We start from the raw sequence: 13,554 nt of genomic DNA, 5'->3' as shown, positions 1-13,554 counted from the left end.
AATACACTACTGATGGAGGTATGGCTGGCTCTAACCATTCTGGAAAGCAATTTAAGACTGATACTAAGAAAGTGACTAAAATATTTGTTCCCTTTAATCAAGATATCCCATTTAAAAGCACACATCCCAAGGAGGTTTTATAAACCTCCCACATCCCTTCCACATCCCATCCACACAAATAGCATCACTTTTTGTTCTGATCTAGAAAGAAAGCAGATGTTCATTGATTGAAAACGGCTAAACAAATTTTGGCACATGAAAGTAATGAAACATTACTACACTGCAAGAATTATGAATATGGTCACAAAAGCAAAGTGAAATAAACAGAACCAAGAAAACAATACATACAAAGATTTCACCAAAAAATGGGAAGAACAAAAAAGAAAAAAGAAAAGAAAAACAAAAACAAAACAACAACCCTGAAACTGATTGTTATATAATTATAATGAGCTTGGCTCCAAAGAAGAAATAGGAAATGCACCTCCCTCCCTTCTATGCAAACATCAGAGACTTTAGGAATAGAACACTACACGCCATGTTGGATTTGGCTGATACATTGGTTAGTTTTTCTGAACTACTTTTTCATCTTTTTTATCTCTGTTATGAGTGATAGTCTCTAGGTGAGGGAAGAAGGGATGATGTGAAATGAAAGTGATAACAAAACCTATAAGCATTTTAAGCAGAAGAAGTAGGACATTTGAGAAATGAGGGAGAATGTAATAAGATGAGATATTTAGCTCAATGGTTATAGAAACTCCATGATAAATTAGTTTGAAGATCGAACAGCCAAACTGGATTGCCAAATTGACCATTGCCAAATACTTCTATGATAGTTATAAAGGTACTTTTCACTAAATAATACTAATCCACTTCCTTCTCCAAAATGACCAATTTCTGCTGCTAAGCACGTATTGCTCAAATTCATTAATTAAAGAAGTTTAACAAGGGACAGGTAGAGGTGAAAATAAAAGGTTTTGCAGGTAAAAATGCAGCTGTCTTAAAGGCAAAGGCAAAGAAGTGAAATCAGAAACAGAACTTGAGGATTTTTAAAACCAGATCCTTCACAAAAACCCTACCCTGTTGCTTCATTGTGTAATGAAGAGGACTCTGAGTTCTCAAAGGCTATTCCAATAAAGTGTAAGTTTTAGTAGCATCTATGCTGGAAGGAGAAAAGTACAGCCCATTGTCTACCCTAGCTAAATATGGAGAGGCTCATCAACAGTAGGCTGGTCACTAGAAGACAAATTCTTTGGACAATGCATTCATTGAAAAATTAAAGATATGGAAGGGACACTGGGCCTGAACAGCCCTCTTCCATTCTTCACTTCTTCTTTACTGACTATCATGGAGAGGCCAAAGAGAAAGTAGAGTGTTGAGAATAACAAAATTTTTAGTCTACCAATAAACACTGACTTAACTGATGGTACTCTAAATATGGGAGCGACCTTGTGATATAGAGGACAGAGAATCATCTCTGGATTTGGAAAGACCCCTGTTAAGCCCTGTTCCTGATGCCCATGTTTTTACCTTTCAGTGGTCCAGGCAATTCTTTGAATCTGTAAGCTATAAATGAATTGCTGGTTGGTAAAAAGTTTCCACACTAGGTATTAATACACCCTAATGAAATCATAGAACCAGGGCAAAAGGAAAAGAAAATCTAATTGTGATGTGAAATAATCATCCAAAAACCAGCATGTCAACACATTAACAAATAACTAAACCTTATCAATTCTGACAATCCCACTATAAATGAAACCAGAAGATATGACAGATTTTCAACTGAACAGAAATATGGCTCACAAGTTCTTCTTGAAGAGGTATCATCATGTGCCCAAGAACAAAAAGAAGCATCATTTCATAAGACAATTGGTCATTTCGCCTTTCGATAGCCTAAGCAAAAAACTTTACATGAATTAACTACAGCTAATGAACCAACATCATGTCACTACACACACACACACACACACACACACACACACGCATTCACTGACGTTAAATGACTTCAGCATGAATGTGAACATAGGAAATAGTCAAAAATATTTGACAATATAATTCAGAATAATAATTAAAATGTATCAAAGGCTGCAGACTACTTAGAATGCCTAATACAACCATTTTTTTTCCCCAAAAGAGTCAGAATGGATAGACATGTAGATGCAGGAATAACATGTACTAGATATCCTCCTCCCCTCCCCTCATGAAAAAGACAACAGGAATTCAGAAAAGAAATAACTAACTACTGATGTAGCTATCATTTCTAAATCAATTGTGGGTATTTAGGTAGTCAGACCACTGAATAACTAATACGAAAGTCAAGGTCAACCAAAAACTAGAAGAAAAGGGAAAGAATGGGGCAGCTAGGTGATGCAGTGGATAGAGCTCTGGCCTTGGAGTCAGGAGGATGTGAGTTTAAATATGACCTTCAGACATTTGACACTTACTAACTGTGTGATCCTGGGCAAGTCACCTAACCCTGATTACTTCACCAAAAAAGGCAAAAAAAAAAAAAAAAAGAAAGAATGTAAGACAACACTAGAGGCAACTACAACAACTCCAATTTTATTAAAAACTAGATACTGAACCTGAAAAAAAAAACCCTGATACTAAAGTTGAAAAAAAAAAGGCTGAAAATGCTTAAAAAGCAACAGTAGAATTGATCACCATTTCCTGTAGAAGCTTCCCTAATGTAATCAAAAGAGGCCAAAAGACCTCTGAAACTTTCTCACCCAGAAAATGTGATCTCCTTTTCAAGCTGAAAGATACAGCATCCAAGGGCAACAATAGTTTAGAATATGAAATCATCTGGAAAATGTTACAGAAGAGGATGGTAGAAAACTATGAGCAGTACATCCTTTTAAAAGAAGAAAAAGTGGTAGAGGTGAAAATGAATTTGCACAAGCCTTGGCATAAGATGCAATTAAGCCAGATCATCCCAAGGAAATTTACAGATAAAAATGAGGGAGAACAAAAGATTCCCTGTATTAAATCTGTCAGAATTTTTATTTTATTATCAATGTTACTTTCAATGGTACTATCAAATGGTACACAGACAAACACTGTATTTGTCAAGGTGGGACATGAACCCAGGTTATTACTTCAAATCTAGCACTCCTTCTACAGCACTTATATCAACTGAAGAATAAAATACAAAGGAGATGTTGTATGCTATGTTCACGAAAGCTGTGTTCATTTGCCTTTGTCATGGAGAACGTCCTATACTGCAGGCAATTAGAAGAGGGATTTCTGGGAGGCAGAGCCAAGAAGGCAGAGTAAAAGCGGAGGTGGCCTGAGCTCTCCCCAAAACCCCTCCAAATATCTTTGAAATAATGACGCTAAATAAATTCTAGAGTGGCAGAATCCACAAAAAGACAGAGTGGAACAATTTTCCAGCCCAAGACAATTTAGAAAATCAGAAGGAAAGTTCTGTTGCACCAGGGTGAGAGAGGAAGACAGCCTAGTGCAGGCTGCACCACTGCAGACCTGGCCCCAGAAAAGCAGGCCTTAGGGCAATTGAATCAGTGGCAGCAACGGCAGTTTCCAGACTTCTCAGCCCACAGACAGTAAGGGGATCAGACAAAGGGTCAGAAGATTTACAGGGATCCCTTTGCTGACACCAGGAGCAGGACTCTGTTGCATTGTTTATACTTCGACATGAGTCGCAGCCCTGGGTCTTTGTCCCACTGTGAGGAGGAGCATTAAAACAGCAGAGCTTGCAGCCCCAGGGGAGCTAGGACCCTGGTCACTGTTCCAGGGTTCAAAAGAGTGCTTGTGGTCACTCACAAACCAGTATACCGTACAGGAGAGTAGCAAACACACCTCTCCCTAGATCATACCACCTTGGAAGCAACAAAAACCTACAGGTCCCCAGAATTACCTCTGAAAACAGATGCACAAAAAAACCTGAAGCTTGGGAGAGTGCCCCCTCCACTTCAGAAGCAGAACTCCACTTTGGCATAGAGTTAAAAGTCAAGAAATAGGCTGGAAAATGAGCAAACAGAAAAAAATTCTGACCATAGAAAGTTGTTAGAGTGACAAGGAAAATCAAAACAAACAAGCAGAAGAAGGCAGTAAGTCAAAATTCCTGCATCCAAAGCTGCAAAGAAAAATATGAATTGGTCTCAGGCCATGGAAGAGCTCAAAAAGGATTTTAAAAATCAAGAGGTAGAAGAAAAACTAAAAAGAGAAATGAGAGTGATGCAAGAAAATCATGAAAAAAGAGTGAACAGCTCAGTAAAGGAGGCACAAAGAAACACCAAAGAAAATAACACCTTAAAAAACAGAATAGGCCAAATGAAAAAGATACACAAAAACTCACTGAAGAAAACTCTTTAAAAAGTAGAACTGGCCAAATGAAAAAGAAAGTTCAAAAGCTCACTGAAGAAAATAATTCCTAATAAGTTAGAATTGGGCAAATAGAAGCTAATGACTTTGTGAGACATCAGGAAACAATCAAAATCAAAAGAATAAAAAAATAGAAGAAAATGTAAAATATCTCACTGGAAAAACAACTGACCTGGAAAATACACCCAGGAGAGATAATTTAAGAATTATTGGAATACCTGAAAGTCATAATCAAAAAAGGAACTTAGATATCATCTTTCAAAAAATTATCAAGGAAAACTGCCCTCATATTCTAGAACCAGAGGGTAAAATAGAAATTCAAAGAATCCACTGATTACCTCCTGAAAGACATCCCAAAATGAAAACTCCTAGGAATATTACAGCCAAATTTCAGACCCCTCCCAGATCAAGGAGAAAATACTGCAAGTAGCCAAAAAGAAACAATTCAAATATCATGGAGCCATGGTCAGAATAACACAAGATTTAGCAGCTTCTACATTAGAACATCAGATGGCTTGGAATATGATATTCTAGAGGGCAAAAGATTTAGGATGACAACCAAGAATCACCTACCCAGCAAAGCTGAGTATAATCCTTCAGGGGAAAAAATGGACATTCAATGAAATAGAAGACTTTCAAGCATTCCTAATGAAAAGAAAAGGGCTGAATAGAAAATCTGACTTTCAAATTCAAGATGCAAAAGAAGCATAAATAAGTAAACAGGAAAGAAAAATAATAAGGGATTCAATATGGCTAAACTTTATATTCCTACATGGGAAAATGATATTTATAACTCCTAAAAACTTTCTCATTGTTATGGAAGTTAGGAGTATACACAGACAGAAAGCAGAGGTGTAAGTTGAATGTGACGGTATGATTATCTAAAAAAGTAAAATTAAGGGATGAGAAAGAAGAATGCACTGGGAGAAGGGAAAAAGGACAGGTAGAATGGGATAAATTATCTGACATAAAAGAGGCCTGAAAGAGATTTTATACTGGAGGGGAAAATGGGGGAAGCAGGCAGGCAAATACATGAACCTTACCCTCATTGGAATTGGCTCAAAGAGGGAACAATATACATAATCAGTTGGGTGTACCCTGCCATACAGGAAAGTAGGAAAGGAAGGGGATAAGAGAAAGGGGGAGGGGGAGAGCTGATAGCAAAGCAGTTTAAGGGAGGTAAAAGTCAGAAGCAAAACATTTTTGGGAATGAACAGATAAAAACAGAAAGAAAGTAGGATAAACAGAGGGAAAACAAGATGGAGGGAAGTATATAGTTGATAATCATTACTGTGAAAAAAAATTTACAGTAAGTTTTTCTGATAAAGACTTCATTTCTTAAACAGATGGAAAACTGAGTCAAATTTATAGAAATAAGAGCCATTCCTCAATTAATAAATGGTCAAAGGATATGAACAGGCAGTTTTCAGATAAAGTAATCAAAGCTATCTATAGTCATATAACAATGCTCTAAATCACAATTGATAAGAGAAATGCAAATTAAAACAACTCTGAGCTACTATCTCACACATGTCAGATTGGCTAATATGACAGAAAAAGAAAATGACTAATGTTGGAGGAGATGGGGGAAAATTAAAACACTAATGTACTATTGGTGAAGCTGTATTGAACTGTTCTGAGAACATTTTGGAACTATGCCCAACGGGCTATAAAATCATGCATACCCTTTGACCAAGCAATATCACTACTAGGTCTGTATCCCAAAGAAATAAAAAATAAAAAGGAACAGCACCTATGAGTACAAAAATATTTATAGCAGCTCTTTTAGTAGTGGCAAAGAACTGGAAACTGAGGTGATGTCCATCCACTGGGGAATGGCTGAACAAAGTGTTGTATATGACTGTGATGGAATACTATTATACTTTAAGAAATTATGAGCAGGATGCCCTCATAAAAACATGGAAAGACTTACATGAACTGATGCAAAGTGAAATTAGCAGAACCAGGAGAATATTGTACACAGTAAGCAATACTGCAGATGAACTACTCTGAATAACTTAGCTATTCTCACCAATACAATAATCTAAGACAATTCTGTAGAACTTATTATGAAAGGTGCTGTCCATCTCCAGAAAAAGAACTGGTAGAGCCTGAATGCAGATCAAGGATATTTTTTCTTTACTTTCTTTATTTTGGGGGTCGTTTTTTTAGTTTGTGTTTTCTTTCAGAGAATGATTTACATGGAAACATGTTTTGTGTGACTATACATGTATAACTTATGTCAAATTGCTTTGTCTTCTCAATGGAAGGGGAGAGAGAGAGAATTTGGAACTCAAAATCTGAAGGAAAAAAAAAGGAACATTAAAATTGTAAATAAGACTCGGGGAAAAAAAAGAAGAGGGATCTCCTCTGCTTGATAAAGTCCTTCACATGTTATTGTCCGCATCTAATACTGTACTGACTGCATTAAGCTTCAGAACAAGACAGGACCTCCTCCATAAAATTAATGACCATTCAAGAGAGACCAGCCTAACAATCCAAACCAAATGGATGAAAAATGTCTATTGTCTAAACTACGTCGGGCAGCTAGGCGGGCAATTCATTAAGTTAGTCCATGAGTATATACATTTTGAATAGATATTACATATGAACAATGAGCTGCAGTCCTTAAATGAATCATGGAAGTGAGAAAGAGAAGAACAGCACAGAATTCAGGAGTGGGGAACGTTTGGCCTCAAAGCCACATGTGGCCTTCTAGATACTTGGGCATGGTCTTTTGACCGAGTCCAAGTTTTACAGAACAAACTGTTTTATTAAGGAGATTTGTTCTGTGAAGTCTGGATTCAGTCAAAGGGCTGTAGTTGAGGACCTAGAGGGCCACAGGTTCCCCACCCCTGGTCTATATCATAGGATTACAGATTTAAAGCTGACTTGAGAAACCATCTAGCCCAACCCCCTCATTTTACGGATAAGGAACTTCAGCAAAAGAGGCAAAGGGATATGCCCAAGGTCACTCAGGAAGTAAGTAAAAGAAGTGGAATTTGAACTCAGGTCTTTTCTCCCTATAAATCCAGCATCTTTTCTACTGTACCAGACTGTTAAACGCACTACACGAAATTGCTCAATGTTGGAACTGTAGGCTTTAAGAAGCAACAGCATATACCAAGCATATATAAATGTTAACTCTCACTTACAAGTGGCTGAGCTAGAAGAGGTTTTAGAATATACAATTTTTTTGAGGAAGTTGGATTCCAAAAGAAAGTATATGGGGTGCAGCTAGGTGGTGCAGTAGAGAGAGTGCTGGGTCTAGAGTCAGGAGGACCTGAGTTCAAATCAAGCCTCAGACCCTTACTAGCTGTATAACGCTGGGCAAATCACTTAACTACAATTGCCTCCAAAACAAACAAACAAACAAAAAAAGCCAAAGGAAGTATATGAAGTTAATCAGTAGAAAAAGAAGTGAAAAGTAAACAACAAAGAAAAATATAGCTAAACAAATTTATCCATTTGACAAGCTGGGTGTAGCCAACTTCTGCTCAGAAAGGAACATGAACAATCCTGGAAATGAGTTAGCCAGCCAGTCAATCAGCATTTACTAAGTGTCTGCTATGGGTCAGATACTGTACTAAGTACAACAATGCAATACACTAGTTTAAAAGCACACCTCAAAAATAGGATGCATACTTAAAAATATGTTGTTGTTCAGTCATTTCAGATGCTTCCAACTCTTTGAGACACGATTTTGGGGTATTCTTGGTAAAGATATTGGAGTGGCTTGCCATTTCCTTTCCCAACTGACTTTCCAGATGAGGAAACTGAGGCAAACAAGGTTAAGTGACTTGCCCAGGGTCACAGAGCTAAGTAAGTGTCAGAAGCTGCATCTGAACTCAGGTCTTCCTGACTCCAGGTCTGGTTCTCTCTCCACTGCACCATCTAGCTGATCCTAACTTAGAAATATATCAAGTAGAAAATTGAGCCAATGCTCTAATCATATTCAGAATTATCTGGAGTAATAATCTGGTTCTGGTTTACATTACTAAGGAAGACACAGAATCCATATTGAAGAGTACCTAAACTGTCTATTTACATAGAGACAGAAAAAGTTTAGATACCAAACGCCATTAAAAGGATCCTTAAAGTTTTGGCCTCTAGAACAGAATAGAACTGATAATTTCATTTTGACAGTACAGTAAAAAATGGTGGAGAAGCAAGATTAAGAAATAGTTTAGCATACCAAATTTGTCCAATAAAGGTTTGGGGAGACAGGGTAAAGAGAATGATGAGATGATAGCACATTCTAAGATAGCAAACTTAATAGAGATAGACTTCTCTCAATAACCAATGCCTAGGGCTAGGAAGACATTTCCACAGACTGAGTAGGTAAACTAATGAAACCAGAAATATTTGGTGGTTAGAGAGAAAGGCAGAATAAAAGGCACCTAAGTCATAATTCCTCAAGAATACTTTAAGATTTAAAAAAAAATCATTTGAACATTGTTTCTCCAAAATAAATGGCCAAATGACTTAAAAGTTATGCCACAGCTGGAGGAAGTACAAGGTCTTAGTTTCTTCACCTATCAAAACAAGGGGGTCGGGCCACATTACTTCTAAGGTCCCTTCTGACTCTAAATGCTTTATCTCTATGAGAAACTCATCAAGACGTGTATTTTTAGCTAAAGAAAAAAAACAAAACAAAACATCCCTTCCATCTACTCACTTCTTTGAGAGCCTGGAAGAAAAGGGCAACAAATGAGACAATGACTTTGAACTTGTTAAATCAGATGGTCAAGAAGAACCTGTGTGCTTTTTCAAACCTTAAAGACTGTCAATATTATTATTATTCTTTTCTCTTTGAGCAGCAGCATCATATAAAAGAAATACGCATATAAATATGGGCAGCTAGGTGGCACAGTGGATAGAGTGCTGGGCCTGAAGTCAGGACAACTTATCTTCCTAAATTTAAATCCGACCTCAGACATATACTAGCTCTATGAGCCTGGGTAAGTCACTTAACCCTGTTTGCCTCAGTTTCCTCATCTGTAAATGAGCTGGGGGAAAAAAATGGCAAACCACTCCAGTATCTTTGCCAGGAAAAGCCCAAAAAGAGATTATGATAAGTTAGACAATACTGAAACAACTGAACAACAAAAAAAATCATATTTAAAAACAAAACAAAACAAAAAAATACACTGCAATGGAAGAAGACGTGGGTTTGAATCCCTCTGATAACTATTTTATCATAGACAAATCACTTAAACTATCTCAGTGTCAGTGTCTTATTTGTAAAAGTGGGATCAACCTACAACTATTCTGGAGCCAAGTCCTGTGTTAGGCACTGGACAATTAAGTACAAAAAATGAAATTTCCCACTCACAGAAGCTTACAGGATAGTAACAACTGTACTCCTTACCTCACAGAGTGTTTATGGGAATCAAATGGAACATGTGTAAAGGGTTACATAAACATCAACTATTAGTATAATTATTTTCCTTCATGTACCAGAATCAACTAGGTGAATTAACTTGACCCTTCTTTGTTGTGAATACAGGTTAACGTTGGCACTGACCTTATCAGTGAGTTATAAGTGTTTTAACAATTCTGTGATTTTTGACAACATTATTATTGTAGTTTTTATTACTTATCTTCAGGACTACAGCTTGTACAATGCCTTTCACTGCAGAGTTGTATGTTTTCTCTAGCAATTTTACTAGCAATTTGAAGGCACACAAATAACCTTCCTAAGGGAAGATCTAGCAAAATACAAGTGGGGTTGAGAAGCAGGCAAAGAGGATGAGTAGGTCTGGTCACAGGACGTTAGTTAAATTATGTATGCTATAGCCAGAACTCTCAACCAAGAAAGGGAAACTTGGCTACGATACATTCTTGTTACAGCTAAATGATCTGTTGGTTGCAGTGTTTCAAAGGGGTTGGTCTGTGATATCTTGAGGGGTACTTCTAGAATGTAAAGGGTACTTCTTAGAAAGGTAGCAGTTAAAGTACTCCACAGTCTAGATTTCACATACCTTTCCAAAATTATTTCATATTACAGTACTCCCTTGAATGTGCTTACTGTCCAGTTAAAATGGTCTACTAGTTCTTTTCTGAAGACATTCCTCCTCCTCACCCACTTCTGAACCTTCGCATAACTGGGTCCTCAGTTCTAGAACATCTTCTTTCATATTCTTGGCCTCTTAGAATCCTGAGCTTCCTTCCCAACACAACTTGGAGATCACCTCCTGATCCTCCAGTTAGTTAATGTTCTCTCCCTCTTAATATCACTTTGCATTACTCCGTTTACCTATTTGCTTACATAAGGTATCCCCCTAGTCCAGTTAGAATGTAAACTCCTAGAGGGCAAGGATTATTTTTGGTTTTGTACCTCCAGCATCGATTGAATTGCAGAGAAGGCACTTAATATTTGTTGAATTGATCTTAAAAAATACTAATGCTTAACTGAATTAGAGGTAGTTGTCATGTCCTCATGAGGTAAACCAGATAAGAAAAAAAAAAGTGTAAGGACTCCTCTTCTACGTTCCTCTGAAGACTGACCCACAGAGTCCAAAGATAAAAAGCATTATGGTTCAAAGTTACCTCCTCTAATTAATTATGATGATAATGACATTTATATAGCACCAATTATATGCCAGGCACTGTGCTAAGCACTTTACAAAAATCTGCTCACTTGATCCTCAAAACAAGCCTGAGGGAATTGCTATGCCTTTTTTTCTAGTCCAGGTCAGAGGTATGACAGTGAAGGGAAGTGCTGTGTGCCATATGACATAAAATCTGCCAATTCTACATCTCCCTCTCCCACAATTTTTCCATATAGCTATTACTGCTGACTTTTATGACTGTATTCTCAGAAAGAGAAAATCAAGCCCTTCTGTCAATGCAGCCTCCCTAGAGTTATCATTTTTTCACATAAATAAGTTTCTCTTCCTCCCCAGAAGGACTTCACATCCCTACCATTCCATTTCAACAACTTCCATATGCAAACTTGGCCAATTAAGGACATGTGAAGTTTCCTAACTTCCTACTTCCTAGAGAAATTATTTTGAAGTTAGTTAATTTTAAATTAGACTTTCCCTAATGAAAGGATCAGAATTAGCTTCAAGGGTGTCACAAAAATAGGACTTTCAAACTTCACTGAAAGTTTTTTGTTTTGTTTTCTTTTACCCTAGGCCTTGTTGAAAGAGTATAACATGAACATTTCAGGAGGGCACTGATATCTTTGTACAACAGTTTTATCATTGAAAGCAACTTATTCACTCTTTATAAAGAACCAATCAAAATCTAGAAAACACCAAGCTCAAGATTTAAATTCCCTGTGCCTATACAACCATTATAGGGCTTCCTAATCTCAAAATGGACATTCCTCACCCCTTGTTAACTTGTGAGTACATCAGAAAAATACATTCATGAAATCAAAGTACTGAATAAAATATTTCATTCAAAAATACTTCCTTGCACATGTAATGAAAAGATCACAGAAAAAATTCAGAACTGAAGAAAAAAGGCTAAAAAGGAAAGTTGGATAATTTTATTTCCAAACAACTTGTCCTATGAAGTTGTAAAATTTTTATAATGGATTTAACTTTAACATGTAATATATGATGTAAATACAGAAAGTGTTAAAGTTAATTTTTAAAATGATTTTCAAACACAGTAATACTTGCAATGAGGAATTCTTGAATTATTTGTCTTGAATTATGGCAAATTGACTAAAAAAAGTCTAAAGCCACTTATTATTATTGTCTTTTGGGGGCATATGACTTAACCAGAATAATAAATTTTATTTTTAAAATGGTTTAAATCAATAATGAACCTTGTTTTACAAACTAAATATACAAGTGTTAAAGTATTTTCCCACTCCTACATGACATTTTCCCATGCAAAAACCCAAGAACTCACAACATTTTTGAAATAATGAAATTCTAAATAATTTTTAAAAAAACATTTTGTGTACACATGCAAATGTACCAATGGTTGTGCTTCAAAAGTATTTTAAATCTGCCCTTTAAATTAGTTAAATTTCAATTCAGTCTCTCAAATTAGCAAGGGAAATCTGTTATGGGGAGCTGTCTATAATTGTTCCATTTCACAAATATTGAAAAGTTAAAAAATATCTAGTTGCTTGAAAAATAATTTTCATAATTTCCTTGCCCAAGAAAACAATTTAGGAGCAAATTTTAAGAGAAAAATTTTATCTGACTAGAATTTACTATGTAATGCCAATAAACTGACACTTATTTTTCAATGTCCTTGCAGATAGTCTGTTATAAAAACTATTACTTTCCACAAAGTACAAAGAAACATTAGACCGCTACGCAATCTCTGAACCCCAAAAAGACTATTTTATCAAATTTCCAAATTTAACACGTTTTAAATTACTTTCTAGTGCTTAATTGTAGGTCCAGGTGCTGAAAATCCCAAATAACAGCAGAATATAAAAAGCATTATTTTAATTTTCTACTGGCACCTTTTCTTTCCAGGATTTCAAGTTTATTTAACAAATGCGTGATTTTAAATCACACCCCAAATTCTCTTATGAATGCTTAATATTCACTCATGCTCTGAATTGTAACAAAGTATTAACTAAATTGATCATATTATGTCAGATACAGTAACCTATAAGAAAACAGCCTACAGAGGGTCAGGTAAGCGCCTTTTAAGAAAGCTACATTAGTATGACTTGGGGTAGGGAGAGAGGATAAAAAGAAAACTCAACATAAAATTTTATAGTAAAAAATAACTTTCAAAGCCACACTATATACTGTAAAAAGAGGCACTTACCTGACTTCCCACAGACTGGTTCCACGCTCCAGCTGGGTCGATAGGACAACACCAGCTTAGTGGATGCTGGGATTTCACCTGGAACAGAAACTAGTGACCTATAACTTTAGCAGGTCTAAAACCAAAGAAGCAAATATCATGTGTATAATTTCTGTGACATTCAAGGCCTCACTTACGTGCTGCTATTTGGGGTTATCAGCACATAACCCTACAATTAGTTTATTCTTTAAAAATAAATAGCTATAGGTCACCATTCATGAATGCCTTTTTAGTCCTCAATAGATAAAAATGATTTAACTAGGAATACTGAACATTCTTACCTGCCCTTTGGCATCCTCTGGCATGGCTTTAATGTGCATTCTTTTTAAACATCGAATAACTCCATCATAGAATTGTACTGTAAATGTTCCTGAAACATGATTAATTTCATTAATTACAAAATTCAATCATCAGGTACAA

General features: G+C 36.2%; 1 protein-coding gene across 3 annotated transcripts in view; it reads right to left on the bottom strand.

Annotated features, from left to right (window-relative positions):
- Positions 1-13,554, bottom strand: part of PHF20L1 (PHD finger protein 20 like 1) — a 124,801-nt gene that overhangs the window by 76,695 nt on the left and 34,552 nt on the right. For 2 of the 3 annotated variants that reach the window (XM_027845493.1, XM_027845494.1), the window contains exons 5-6: positions 13,416-13,504; positions 13,096-13,173 (exon numbers count right to left, since the gene is read on the bottom strand). In XM_027845493.1, coding sequence (XP_027701294.1) covers positions 13,096-13,173; positions 13,416-13,504 — 167 coding nt within the window. The remainder of the gene's footprint in view (positions 1-13,095; positions 13,174-13,415; positions 13,505-13,554) is intronic. The other variant, XM_027845495.1, reaches the window with a different exon arrangement.

This window comes from Vombatus ursinus, unplaced genomic scaffold, assembly GCF_900497805.2.
Source record: "Vombatus ursinus unplaced genomic scaffold, bare-nosed wombat genome assembly UNPS02014973.1, whole genome shotgun sequence".
Classification (NCBI taxonomy): domain Eukaryota; kingdom Metazoa; phylum Chordata; class Mammalia; order Diprotodontia; family Vombatidae; genus Vombatus; species Vombatus ursinus.
Note: the sequence above shows the minus strand (reverse complement) of the source record. Positions and strands in the feature narration are given on the sequence as shown.